The 15,068-nt window shown below is 34.4% G+C and overlaps 2 protein-coding genes across 15 annotated transcripts in view; one reads left to right on the top strand and one right to left on the bottom strand.

Annotated features, from left to right (window-relative positions):
- Positions 1 to 1,515: 1,515 nt before the first annotated feature.
- Positions 1,516 to 5,434, top strand: LOC120625392. Its single transcript, XM_039892436.1, has 7 exons — positions 1,516 to 1,736; positions 2,646 to 2,841; positions 2,986 to 3,094; positions 3,414 to 3,877; positions 4,095 to 4,214; positions 4,468 to 4,566; positions 5,232 to 5,434. Exons 1-7 carry the CDS (start codon positions 1,723 to 1,725, stop codon positions 5,361 to 5,363), a joined length of 1,134 nt encoding a protein of 377 aa, XP_039748370.1. The 5' UTR covers positions 1,516 to 1,722; the 3' UTR covers positions 5,364 to 5,434.
- A 1,013-nt stretch (positions 5,435 to 6,447) lies between these two features.
- LOC120625137 (bromodomain adjacent to zinc finger domain protein 2B-like) overlaps positions 6,448 to 15,068 on the bottom strand; it is a 112,792-nt gene continuing 104,171 nt past the window's right edge. For all 14 annotated transcript variants that reach the window (XM_039892084.1, XM_039892082.1, XM_039892091.1 and 11 more), the window contains 4 exons: positions 14,774 to 14,890; positions 14,141 to 14,237; positions 13,394 to 13,537; positions 6,448 to 12,795 (listed from right to left, as the gene is read on the bottom strand). In XM_039892084.1, coding sequence (XP_039748018.1) covers positions 12,654 to 12,795; positions 13,394 to 13,537; positions 14,141 to 14,237; positions 14,774 to 14,890 — 500 coding nt within the window. In that variant the 3' untranslated portion in view covers positions 6,448 to 12,653. The remainder of the gene's footprint in view (positions 12,796 to 13,393; positions 13,538 to 14,140; positions 14,238 to 14,773; positions 14,891 to 15,068) is intronic.

Raw genomic sequence — 15,068 nt, 5'->3', positions numbered from 1 at the left:
ATTGTTGTTGAGAGCGCATCCATTAGGAAGGGATGAGGAGTAATCACCGACAATAGTCTGAACAGCTTTTTTATCGTAGCCCTTTGCTAGAGGAGCTCGGGGACGAGGAGAGCGGAAAACTGTTTGCCGGTAGGAGGTTTTGGTGGAAGTTACATTAGTAGGAGTAAACATTTCTTTTGTTATCTCAGCATAGGACCTGCGGACAGGAGGAAACTGAGATGATGCTTCAATGTAAGATTTATTATTCTGAGACATGACCATTTTAATAGATTGCTGCCTGGAGAATTCTGGGCAGTCTTTATCAGTAGCAAAATGACTACCAGAGCAGTGTAAACATGTAGATAATTCCTTGATGACCAAACATGAGTCACCTGTATGGGGCTGAGCACATCTGTAGCATCTGGGCTTAGATCTGCAGATTGTTTTAATGTGGCCAAAACGGCAGCAGTTCTGGCACTGTATTGTTGGAAGTTTATATGTTTCAACTGGCAGTGAGGTGTGGTATGAATATACCTTAGCAGGAAGCATTTGCCCCCTGAAGGTTAGGACAACAGATTGGGTAGGCACCCAAGTGATGACACCCTCTGTGACAGATTTTCTGTTCAGTCGCCTTGATTTCAGAACCTCACCACAGCCAGGCGGGAGCTCTAGCGAATCAACAAGCTCGTCCATCGACCAGTCCACGGGAACTCCTTTCACCAGCCCCATTCTGGTTATGTTGTATGTGGGAATTATAGCTCTATATTTGCATAACTTCAAAACTGGACTAACCAGAAAGTTGTTGGCAGCTTGGGCAGAAGTAAACTCTACAGTAATTTTGTTGCGGCCTATATTTTTGACGCCGTCGTGGATAATTGAACCAATTTTGTGTTTGTGCAAGAATTGACCGAAATTTATAGCCCGTAATGACGCTCCAGAGGATGGGTCCTCCACTTCCCGTGAGACTTGGACGATAAAAGGCCCATTATCATCGTCAGAGTATGACTTGGCGCCTTCGGTGAAGGAAGGATGTATGTAAAGGCTTTGAACGGATGGGTTTACCTGAGTAGGATCAGTTATAGTTTTTTTGGCCGCATATACGTTGGTATCCTCTCCTTGTCGTTTGCGAGACGAGGCTGATGCCCCCGGGTCGGGCGGCTCAGGAGGTGTATCTAGATCCATTTTACTGGAAACACTATAACTACAGACACATAATAAATATTTAACCAACACCAAATACGGTTAGATTTATACGAATATCACCAATGACAACTATTTCTGCTGCTGTGTAAATTCACATAAAACACCGAAATTACACCGGAATCTCACTAACACGTGTGCACAAATTGACAGGCCAAGTTACAGTTCAATATAAACAACACCAAATCCTTTTCAAGACGAGTTTACAATAAAATCAAAGGAAAATTTGAAAAAACCGCGTCCGCCATGTACGAAGTTTCCCGCCGACATTGTCTGTCTTTAAATAACGTCAATAACAATCTGACAGTGACAAATGACCACAGCAAATGACATCTGAATAGCGTCGTAGGCGACGGCTATAAATGTCAGAAGTCGGTGTTTTTAATCAAAGCGAATTGTTACCGAATTAATGTTTTAATTTATAATTTATTTAATAAATAATCTATAATTTAGGTAGTAACGTATAGAAAAGTGTTCATTTCACGAATGTTCGAAACCGTCATAAAACATTATTTATATTAATTGATAACCTATAAAATTCACATGGCGAAAATCAGGTAAGAACACATAATTTCAATCAAATTCAATTTACATAGGCAAGTACGGCCTAGTCCCATGTTGTTGGAACAGCGTATTTTAGTAGATTGTTTGATTTAAAAAATGCTAACCAAAGTCTGTAATTGAATTGGCTGCCAAAACTGTATAAGATAGTTATTTTCCTACCTTGGATAGTATTTTGGACGTTCTGCGTATGGTATCCAGCTTTACGAAATGGTAAAAATGGTAAACAGTAATGTTGAGTTTATAACCTAAATTGTAGCAGCATGGTCTATCTATACTCTAACACATCTCTCATAAGAGATAATAAGAGTAGGAGATTAATAATTTCATTATGTTAAATGATGATTATGTTTTCTGAAGTCTTCATTTTAAACAAAATATAATATACAAAATAAATAATAAATAAATAAACATACTACGACAATACACACATCGCCACCTAGCCCCAAAGTAAGCATAGCTTGTGTTATGGGTACTAAGATGACTGATGAATATTTTTATGAATTATACATACATAAATACTAAGAAAATACATATAAAACCAGAACTAATAATAAACACCCAGACACTGAAAAACACTTAATGCTCATCACACAAACATTTTCCAGTTGTGGGAATCGAACCCACGGCCTTGGACTCAGAAAGCAGGGTCGCTGCCCACTGCGCCAGTCGGCCGTCAAACATACAATAAGAAACACACTGAAACTTCTAATTGAGGCATGTAATTTTGCAAAGGTTGTCTTATTGCTAAAGCAACCTTTCTATGACTTTCCCTTTTGTGGGAGGATTTTATAGCTAAAGGTTGTTGGAACAATACACAATAGCCTATCAATATTTATATTTGAAAAATTACTACATACTATTAATAAATTATAATGTCTTTACTTAATTTATGTTTTTTTCAGTGTGACCAATCCTGTGCAGGCAGCCATTATTAAGAAACAAAAACGAAAACCTAAACTAAGTAAAAGTAAATCTAAAAATAAAGTGACAAATCTGAAACCTTTAGACACGGCACAAGTTTCAGCCTCTCTGAATACAACAGAGGTTGACAACAAGGATACAATTGACACTGCTGTTAAGAACAATGATAATAAAAAGGTAAATTACATTGTATGTTTGGTAGTATTTTTTATTTTACTTAACTTAAATAAGGAAAATTCACCAAAAGAGTTTCCCAGTGGCCAGATTTAGAAAGGTGTTTGGTCAAATATAACATGGGCATAATAAAATTTGTTTTTGAAGGTTGTGCCAAGTATGTCTGCAGAGCAGTTTGCTGAGAGATTCCCTGTGTTTAAGGATGAGGAATTAATCAAAAAATTTCTTGGTGTGAGCATGACAAATAATCAAAAAGGTAAGCTTTAACTGCTGGTATCATTTAAGTAAGCTAAAATATTGTAAAATAGTGTACATTAAAGTTACCTTTATTGAATACATACATTTTTTACATAAACTTAGAGGAAAGTCTTGGATAAAATCTAAGTCCCATTTTAATAAACCAGCATTCTAAAAACGTTCTCAATTTTGGTCTTTAGCAAAGATTAATATTTTGAACCTGTTCCTGAATATACATTAATAAATTATGTAATGGAATTTATATTAATAAAAGCCATTTATGTCAGGTGAGAGTCAAATACTATCTCGTATTCTGATTTAAAAAAATGCAATTTCAGGTAGAATCAGACAAACTCTAAGAGACAGTCTCAAAGGAACTGCAGAAGAATTACTACCAGATGTCATACATAGCCGCGTACAATATATAGTCAAAGAGACGGCTGCCCTAACAGATGCAGAGTTAAGGAAGATTCGTATACTGTATAATATGCTCAAAACTATAGCAGAAACAAAACCTACAGATACAAAAGTAAAGAAAAATAAGAAAGGGAAGAAAAAAAATGATAAAAGAAAGAATGGGACAGAAACAAAAGAAGAAAATACAGATAATATAGATGAAGAAATCAAAGATACAGAAGATATCAATGAACTCAAAGATATAAATGAAACAGCAGTGAAACAAGACGAGGATGTTAAAACAGATGTAAACATAGATAAAGATAAAAAGCAAGATAAAATTAAAGGGCCCAAAAGATATGTTGTGTTTGTTGGAAATTTACCTTTAGACGTTGATAAAGAAAACGTGAGTATACATTGTATTTCATGATGATGCTGCTTTTTTAAACAAAATATTATTATTCCTTATCCAGGTATTAGTTACTTAAGATACATTTGCATTTCATGTAGATCATAATTGTCCTTTAAAGGTATATATTAGAGGATATCAGAGATTTTAAAAGAGGGGGCAGAGTGGCTGGAAGTCGCAACATTTTTTTTTTAATTAATAATGTTATTTACAGATTATGAAACATTTCAAAGAGTTTAGAGACAACATTGTGGATGTAAGAATCCCGAAGCAGAAGGAAGGCAAAAAGAGCAGCATCGCTTATGTGGAGTTGAAGAATGAACTTTGTTACGAGGTATGTGTACTTAAACAAACTCTTTGTAAATGACCATGTTAAAACGTAAACTATTACAAACCCAGGTGTAACCCAGTTTACTTAGGTAAACTGTAGAAAAAACTAGCTTAATGCAAGTAGCATACTGAAACTGTATCCGGTCATGTCATGCTATATATTATAATTTTATAAGCTATTATGTGTTGTTGTGGCAAATTAACATATTCTAATCTATTCAATGAAAATGTGCTCTGAATAAGTCATTCTATTTCAGTTGGCACTGTCGAAACACCATTCCATGTTTGCCAACAAGCGGATCAACGTTCTGTACACAGCACAGCAGAATAGCAAAGTCAGCAAGACTGAAGCAAAGGTATAGAACATTATATTTACTATTTAAATAAGAGTATATTTAAAATTTTGACAAACTTTTAAATATAACTTTTACCTATTTTTAAATCACACATTCAATCTATCACCTTCAAAAGTGAAAGCTGTCAAACATAATTAAAAAGCTACTTTGCAAAAAACACGACTTGAAACTTTTACGTACGTTACATGGTACTTTTGTATTTGGTACAACAAGTACCTTGTAGCCTTAGGACAAAATTGGCGCGCTCAAAATCGAAAAGTCGTTTTCGCATATCATGTACCTTCGAAGGAGAATAGACCTAATGCCATTCGTTTTAGTCTCAAATCCTGTACTTCGTATTTTTTTACAAACGTCAAAAGTCGTTGAAGAATTGTAGGCAAATGCGAGCAAATCTTTTACTTAGGCTACTGCATTTGCGTAAGCCTGGACCAGATAGAGACATCCATCCAAAATCGCGTCATCTAAACATGCACTAAGTTTTGTTAATATACATGTTACAAACGCACAGTCATGTCTACGTTGGCGTTGTACAACCTCTTACTGTTCCCTCCTTCCTTCCAAAAGTGAGAGAAAGTTACGAACCACCTCTTTCCTTATAGTTTCTACCCGCCTCGCGGGTGTCAAAGGTTCTTCTGAACAATAAACAATCATATTCTGGTGTTTAGGGCAAGGCGGCGAAACTCGTGGCGTTACAGAAGTCCGGAAAACTGGCGGGCAGTATACCTCTGAACAGGAAGCGAAGCCAACGTCGTATGAAGGCGAAACTGGCCAATGCGAAGCAAGAAGCCGACGCGTGAAATCTCGACCATATAAACTAGTCATAATAAATAATGTTTTCTTTCTTCGAATAAAAGTATATTGTCTAATATCATTTGTTTTATTATTTCTTGTGGTGATAAGGGCTAAAACACATACGGGACCAGCGCAGGATTGATGCGACTTCAGTGTTCAAGATATCGTGTTGTGCATTGTACCTAGATACGACATCGACAATAGCCACGATGAGATGTCGTATATTGTCTCGAATTATATCAACGGAGACCTCATTTATTACTGACATTTCCGATAGGATTGACTAGATGCTGGTGTAAACTTGTTGTCCAACATCGACTTGGGAATGGCAAGAGGAATCAAGGCCACAACAGCTGGCAAGAAACTTGGCTACCGCAATTAGGTCATGCGGTAATTTGCGTCGAAACAGTTTTTTACCTCATACCAAGCTCAGGTTTGGTCAGGTCCATCCTCCATCTTCTCATTCAATTATTTGTTTGGTAAAACATTGCCCAGTCTTCGAGTTACCAAGTACCAAGCTTAGGTTTGATCGAGCATGGATATACTGCTCTCATTTATGATGGATGTCTCTATCAAGTACAATCTTAACGCATTGGATTCAGTGGATCGCCGAGCTAGAATACTCCTCAGCGATCTAGCCAACACAACTTATAAGTTTGGAATGTCTTGTCTTTGGAGACTATTTGGTCTGCTTTCCTCTAAAACAAAGTTTTAAACACTATAATGAATACTAAATTACCTCATCTGCTTAGTCAGCCCTTTTCTAGTGGCATTATATTTTGGATAGATAGTTCCATAAAACAAATCTATTAAGGTTCGTTTCGTGTTTGTAAGCAACGAAACGAATCCTAGTTCCCCCTCAGGAATTTGTATTTGTTGCGGACTTTGCTGCTGAATATCAACTGTCTTTGCGGTACTCGAACTTTTCTCGGTCCATCCTCCATCTTCTCCTCATTCAAGTATTTGTTTGGTAAAACATTGCCCAGAGTCTTCGAGTTCCCGTAAGTCTGTCTGATCGTCAAGAGTTAATATTACGTTCTCACTATCTTGTTACGTTCGAGGACCAGAAATGAAACGAAAACAACGACAGAGTGCTTCAAAAATTATTTATTTATTCGTATATATAATTTATATATCCATTTTATAGTTAAAATCAACCAATTCACACAACATAAAACTATAGTAGATTCTCATACACGCCGCGCGCCACCAAAATATGTTTCGCTTTCAAACATCGACCTTATGTGTGTGGCAGTAGAGTAGAGGTTACAAAAAACATATCTTGGCAGAATTACTTACTAAAACTAGATTTACAATAATTTAAAGAGTCCTGTCTATTTCGTAGAATATCTGTGTTGCACAGATAAAAAAATAATTATAAATTTGTCGTAACATAAGTCTAGTTTTAAAACTTTTTATTTTATTTTAAAATTAATAGCTGCATTAATTAAGTAAAAAAAAAAATATTAATACTTTAAAATACTCGAGTAGATAAACACAGTTTGTGCTGTAGGAATGACGTTATATGCTAGTAACATTAAAATAATAAAATTAAACTTTATTTTTATATAGTATCAAATGTGGTTTATACAGACATACGCGTACACATTTAACAAGTTTGGAGTTTCAAATGATGAAATGAATGTTGGTATACAAAAAATGGAGATAGCGAAGCGTGGCCGGCACAGCTAGGTATCCTGAAAGATAAATCAATTTGTATTTATGATCTACCAAATTATAAAATGGAAACCTGAGAACTCTCTCAGATTATTTCGAAAAAAATAACCATTATAAAAGTTACAAAAATCACAAAACAAAACGATATTATTGAAATCGTAGTGTTCATTATAGTTCTTTAATACCCGCGAATTCTATACAAAGTTATAGAAACTTGATATTTTTTGTAAGACTTAAATAAATGTGTACACTTGATAAAACTACGAGACATTTTAAAGTTAAGTCATGTAATTAAATTATCACTTCTTTAAAATAAACATATGAGTTACACTATTTCTAGCAAAGCAGAAGAATATTTATTTTATTCAAAATTCTTTCAAAAATGTTTAAATTATTAAATTAAGAAAAATTGTTAATTACAATAATTCAAAAATGCCCTGATTTTCGTTTGTTGAAAACTATGTAGTTTTATTATATTTTAAAATATTTATTTTTATTTTTTAAAAACTTATGCCCTGATTCCCTAACTTTCGATTACACTCTTCACCAGCCTAATATTGTTTATACACTGAAAACAAGGCTGTAGAAAGGCGGTCAGTTATGAGAGTTGAAATCCCTACTGAAATGCCCTCGAATGATCATTGGACTACATCAAGTATGTAGTTCAAAGGTCGGATGTTTTCAGGCACGAGGGAAATCTTAATAAATTAAATTAATGAAATAGACTTCCTATCTACGGCCTTGGCTGGAACCAGCGAACGAAAAAAGATTAGAAGCATAACAGAACGACTTCTATGTTTTTTCGTTCGGGGGCTGGAAATCCAAGGTGGCGTTAAATTTTACACACCATGTGAAACTGATTATTTATTGGCGTTATAAATTGCAATCACGACTGTCACAACGAATAAGGGCGGTGGCCTATACTAGTAACTTTGCTGATGACAGTGCTTTTGGTAAATTATGTTTTCTTAATCTTAAGTCTACACACCAAAGCCGACAGCTAAGCCTATAGAATTAAAACCGAATTAGGCGTGTAGAGTCCATAATAATATATAGGTAAATTATTGGAAATTTTCGTTTCTGACTAAAAAGGTTATCAGAAATGCCATCAGTGAAGTTACTAATGGTATAAATTTGTTTTCTATTACAAAATGAAGCATATGTTTAAAATCATTTATTGGCGAGAATAGTTTAACCAATAGTTTGTAAGTTTACCGTAAGTACTGAATGTTTTTATTAATTCCAATCATAGAAAATAAATAAACCTTAAAATTATTTAACTAAATTCAATTTGTTAATTACTTTATTTATTTTACAAGCGTATTGCCAGTGTATTTAGCGATAAAAATAGGAAAGAATATTCCCACAACTTTTTTTTTTAATAGTGTCTAAATTTTATTACAATATGCCGCGTTCGGAATGGAAGCGCCATTATATCAGAGAACGAATAAAGTTTACAGGCAATTTAGTTTCATTGGTGCCAATTCTGTTGTATTGCAAATTTCAAACTAAACTAAATTAATAGGCAGACCTAACAGAAGTGCTGTCTGCAATGCTAGACATAGAAAAGGATAGCACTATTTTTAAACAAGTCAATTTTGTTTAGTTTACTGATTTCTGTAAAACAAAATTGGTTCCATTAATGAATTTTTTATATACTTTACTATATAACACAGGTACTAAATAATTTACTGTATGCAGCACTGAAGTCTACTAACATTCGCGATAGTCATCAAAATATTGAAATATATCTTATCTTCAAATGGGCCAATTAAATAGCTGTCAAAGTTGATAACTATCTATTTTCCAGTTTACACTGTAAGAGTTGCGAAAACGTTAACCGTCGTTCGTATTACAGTGTTCATACACGTTCAAAAACTAACTTGGCTCTTTGACATTAATTTAATTGGCTTAACTGCTGTTAACTAATTGTCCTTTTAGTCACCCTTTAATAACGATCAACAAATTATAGGCCGCTTCGCTAATTTAATAGATGATCATCTCAATAATTGTTATTGAAAAAAATAATGTCAAAATACAAATAAACAATAGAAGAAAACGATTTTTTACAGAAATTATGCAATTTAGTGACTGATGTTTTTACACAATTTATATTTTATAGACATAATTTTTTTAACAACCAGAATTGTCATTTACCAATTTAGGCCTAATCTACACTTAATCCTTTTCTTCTATACTATATTTTAGCGAAGTATAGTCGGTTCCGACCGGGACCTCAGAGTATAGAACATAATAGAAACTTAAAGTACTATTACTAAAAGATAATTATATAGGTTGCATGCACCGCAAGCATCAGCGTAGAATGGAACTTTTGCTTACTTTCAATGGTACATTTTATTTTAAATTTGCCGTAGTTCTAAATGAACAGTTTTGTTTCACCAAATTTTAACTGGCTGCAGGTAGAGTAAAATGTAAATGTATGTTTATTCGTTGCGACGCGGTGGATCGGTGTAGAATAACGGTTTAAGGTAAGAATTGGGAAAATTTGCTTACGAGAAATTGTAGTAAGCTGAAATATTGCTTTTTTTTCGGATTGTTTGTATCTGATAACCATCATAAAGGTTGCAATAGGTTCACCGGGGGGCCAAAAGGAGTGGAAGAACGTCGACCTAATAGCGTCTTGAGGTGTAATGTTGTAGGATATTTCTAGCTTTTCGATACTCTGAGGTCAATATACACATTCAAATAGAATATATTATATCAGATTAAATTCTTATTATTTTTTTTTAAATACAATACGTATTATAACAAGTTGTTACAATACAGTGTAACCCGGTCAGAACCATTCACAGGAAACAATACTACTGATTCTATACTCCGTCTATGTTTTTTAAGATGCCTCAATCCATTTTGCTAAAATTCAAGAAATTGGAAATTTAGAAATTAAGTTTTAAAATTTTTGTTAACTTGATATTCTTCAGGGTTAATTCGTGAAAAATAAAAATTAGAGTTACAAAAAAATAGTCTAATGTAAATTAGATCATCTATATATTTGGACTCATCTTTTATTGATGATTTTGTGCGCGAGATTTTACTTATATCGACAATAGGGTGCAGACACGTAAACCTTGAAAATGGAACAAATTGGATTGGAACATTTTTACATACAATTTTGAAGTAGACAATATTAATATAAGTTTTTTACATCCAAATACATTTACATCTCTACTAAACTTACAACTGGCCAATTCAGTTATTAAAAATGCAGAGAAAGACGAAACAATCAGAGTTTCGGTAAGGCTCATTTACACGGAGATAATTTATCGCCCGTTATGCGGCGTGAGGTTAACATAATATTATTATAGCGTTAAGCAGGAATGAATATTATTAATCAACCTTAAATCAATAACTAACTACTAATTATTGAAATTGCTACCTTTTCTAAAACTGCTGAACTGATAATAAGGGGTTTACTGTACCCTGTTAAGGGGTTCTATCCTGCATACCTGAATAAAATTTTATCCTTAAAATAAACTGATTTTGAGTTAAGATGGAAATAAGAAGTGATATACAATAATTACTATCAAATTTATCAACACTTGTTTTTTAAGCCAGTAAAAAAATAATAGTTCTTCAGTTTTATATCCACAATAAACATAAGTATAATAAACCATGTTCTAAAAATAATGGTTTACTCATAATACCATTCAACTTCTCATCATAGAAGAGGCAAGAAAATATCTCTATATAAGTGAGCCTTTAGAGTTTCTTATTGAATTCGTTGCTAAGCAAAACTTATAGGACAAAAATAATATTCGAAAAAACATGACATTGACGTAAAGTTCACTAGATATACTTAGAAATATATCCACCTAATACTTTTAAAACCTTTAAACACTAATATTTACAGTTGGCTACATTAAATACAAATTACACTCAACAAGGATGTGCGTCGCCATTTTTTAGATATATCCCAGTCAAATAGATACAGCCAATCATGAAAATGAAATACTTTTTTTTTAAATGAGAAAATGCTTGGATACAAGCCCTTTTCTTCCAAACACAGCTCAAGTTGGGTATGGCTTTTTAATATAAATTTTACAGTTCGCAATAAATGTATATGCGATTTTAGTTAATGAAAAACATTGACATCCGTTTTTATTCTTATTCTTAAACTTTTTTTTGATTCAAGGAGACCCTCAGTAATGAGTTGGGTGATACGACTCAATATAGGGGCTATCCTCAAATTGTTTAATATTTGATCATTAATGTCCTAAAATATTTGTTGAATGTGGATACAAGTTATTTACAGTTTTACACAACCTGCTGCAAATTAAGAGTATATTTTCTAATTTAAAAATTACCAAAATTCCCTTTGCCTTCAGGCTAAGTGTGTGTTGTGTCAGAATTAGATGCAACCATATTCCCTCTAATAGGATTTGTAATCAATAACTCCCAAATCTCGGATTTCGCTTCACCAAACTCTGTACTTGATTTTAAAAGCTCCCTGACATCAGTACTGCATTTAAATTGTAACCATAATTCATTTACACGATTAAGCATATCTATGCGCCTGAACCTAACAATAAAATCACATATATTTTTTACATGAGATTCCCAATATACATTCTGTCTACGCAAACATTTTTTGAGACCTATCCACATGTGTTTAGACCAAAAATCAGGTCTTAAAGTCAAATTTTCTTTTAAGGAATGTACGCAAGTCATAATCCTATACTAATCAAAATGAGTAACTCGTATAAATAATATGACTACATCCTTTCTTAGGTTCACTTGATGTTAGGTGACAATAGAGTCTAATATGAAATGCTTTTTTTGCATAAATAACTAGTTATTATTTGCATTGCATCATTCAATGCATCTACTCTAGAGTCTATGGCGAGATACAATAAATGATACAATACAAACACACTTTTCTCAGAAAAATTATGTCTGTATCTATAGATCATTTTCTGAGATAAGAGTAATATATTTAATATGGTTATTCCGAGGATGTAACAGGATTTAACTCTGTTATAGGTAAAAACCTGCTTGAGTCTGCTTGTGTCACTGGACCCACAGATTGTGAACACCTCCAAGCCGTCAAAAGTCTTTCTTCTATAGTCAAATACCAAGTTCCTGTTTGGGGTCACCAATGCATTACTTTACACAGATCACTGGGCTGAAAACAGCTCCACTGGGACTTGAATCTTCAATACATCTACAACTTCTCCAGATTGGGTCTGACTGGTGGAATTACTGAAGACTCCAATGAGCATGTTATAATTATGTATTAAGAATGTTCTTGAATTGGGTTCATGGATGACGTAAATTATTATTATTGTTATGCGATTAGAGAGACATATTACTCATTTATTTCTTAGTTAAGTAAGGACATAAGATATTCCATTTTGTGTAATTTGATAATATTAGGTACTATCCGACGTAAGTCGACACGCATAAGCCTGTTATTCATTGTAATTCACTTAGAGGTCTTAATTAACTTTATTTAAGTTATAATTCTCTTTAGGTACACTTTACTGTGATTAAAATGCACTTTACTGTACATTTAGTTCACTTTTCTGTGGTTGTAATTCACTTGACTGAACTGTTTCCATACTTTCATCAGTATAAGTGTTCGAAGTTGCAGCGCTATGTCAGGCAAGCAACCAACGCTCTTCGAAGAACTGCCGCATGAAATGACCAGCTCTACCCACGGGACTGTAGTCTTCATTGAAAACTTCGCAGTTGCTGAATATCAGACGAACGTCTGAAGCGAATTCTTCTTTGCATTTGTATCTGCAAAATAAAATGTATTTGGAATTTTACTTCTTTTGGCGCGTTAGAAGAAAACAATGAGTAAATTTTTACGATGCGCACACCGTAACAAAAAACTGACACCCTGAAGTTTGCTATAAGGTTTGATAGTGTACACTTTCAATTGTCAAAGTCTGAGGGTTCCGGTGATTTAATTGATTCATTTGTACAAAAATCTCAAATTTTAATGTTGAGAGAAACTTGGTTGTCCGATAATGAGTCTATTAGTATTCCAAATTGAATTATGTTTATTATGTCCATTTCTTTGATTACGAATAATTTTGAAGTTATTCTTCTTTTGGCGCGTTACGGAAAAATGGTGAGAGTAAATTTTTACGATGCGTAAAAATCGCATGACAAAAATCAAAAGTTCCTGTATTTTGCGACTCTAAACGAATTAATATTAATATTATGTACATTTTAATACGACAATATATGTGAAAACGACTTGATTGCGAGCTAGGAAATCTTGTACTAAGGCTTATAGAAATGTAAGTGCATACGTTCCTAAAAGAACTAAACTAAACGCGGTCTTTGATTTCACAAGTAACACCTCGATATAATTGTAATTTAGCTGTACCCAGAATCATGTAGTTTCTTCTTGATTGTAGACAAGTCCATGGGACACTTGATAACCTTCTTGTACTGCGGGAACAGCTTTGTGTTGACGGGCACCAGGAACGGCCAAGCGTGCTCGTGGCACTCCATCTCGCAGAGGAGGTTTCTGACAAGTCGAAAAGTAAATTTAAAAAACAAAACCAGCCAAGTGGGAGGGATTTGTAGCATTTAAGATTTTTGCCCTGTAACTTATATCTGCCTCTATGTTCCAGTGTTTAAGATGTTCAACTATGGACCATGAGTCCTGAGTCAATAGATTGAATGGTCGGGGGAGCGATGAACAATAGGGTTACAAGTTGGTGCACAAGGCCATGAAGTGTGGATATCCCTATGAAGCACTTACGGCAGCAGTTTCGGTTGAAATGCTGATAATAATAAAACATCTTTTTGACAATCTCCCTGGCGTAACGGTGAGCATTGTGAATTTAAGTAGGAGGTCTCGGGTTCGATTTCCGGCAGGGGCAAATTGAGAATTTATAATTTCTGAATTTTCTCTAATCTGGTCTCGTCTAGTGGGAGGCCTGGTTACCACCCTACCGACAAAGACGAGCCGCTAAGCGATTTATTGTTCCTGTGCAATGACTCCCCAACAGGTTAGCCCGCTACTATCTTAGACTGCATCATCACTTACCACCAGGTGACATTGCAGTTAAGGGTTAACTTGTATTAGAATAAAAAAAAAGCGAGTCATCTGATAAAAATCACTTACTTGCAAAACTGCATTTCTTTGAGTTGTTTCTTGGCACTGGTTTTCTCTTTTTTGGCACGCGAGAGTAGTGGCACGTTGTCAGATTCAGGTTCTTCCACTGTGAACAAAGACTTGTTGCAATAAACACTGAGAAATGGCATATATGTGTCGGAAACATAATAGCAGATTGTTGAATATGGAAGTAATTATAAGTTACGGGTGCCGGGATAACTTCCAAGTGTATTGAGGTGTTTCGGAACGCCCGAAACGAAGACAGCTTCATACATTGAGTATTTTACTTTTTCACGCCATTTAGTATCTCGGGCCCTAAAGTATTCGATGTCTGTCCAGAATGCAAGCTATATTTATAGTTAGTTATATAAGTTGGGGTAATAAGCCATACGTATGAAACTTTTTAAATCATGCGGTAACTGACTCTGGAAGCTTTTCCAATAAAAAAGTATCCAAAATTTGCTACCAGGATGAACTCTCATAACTGAAGCTTAAAGCGCTCATAACTCCCAAAATTTATAGGTGCGTGTTTAAGTCCCACCTAAAGAGACTCTTGAAGTTCTAATAAATAGGCGATCTTAGATTTATCTTATATTTCTACGAATAAATCATTTAAGTTAATTTTGAATACTGATTACTCACTAGGGCCGTCGACTAAATCGCTCTCGTCGTGTTGAAGTGCCCCATTGCCAGCTACGAACTGTAGGGCTCGACGCTTCTCGGCCGGCGGACCTTCGTCTGGCGGTAATTCTGGTACCACTAGAATACAAAGTAATAAATATCAGATTGCTCAACAAGGTATTTCATACGAGATATTTAGGCTCCTTAGCAAGGAAGCTTATAGAATCGAGGAGAATGGGTTTAGGTCCCGAGTGAAAGTTTGGTAAAATAAAATACAACAACTAGGAACAAAGTTAAAAATGTTTCTATGGTAGTT

Source organism: Pararge aegeria, chromosome 7 (assembly GCF_905163445.1).
Source record: "Pararge aegeria chromosome 7, ilParAegt1.1, whole genome shotgun sequence".
NCBI classification, from domain to species: domain Eukaryota; kingdom Metazoa; phylum Arthropoda; class Insecta; order Lepidoptera; family Nymphalidae; genus Pararge; species Pararge aegeria.
The sequence above is the reverse complement of the archived record's forward strand: the minus strand, read 5'-3'. Positions and strand labels throughout refer to the sequence as shown.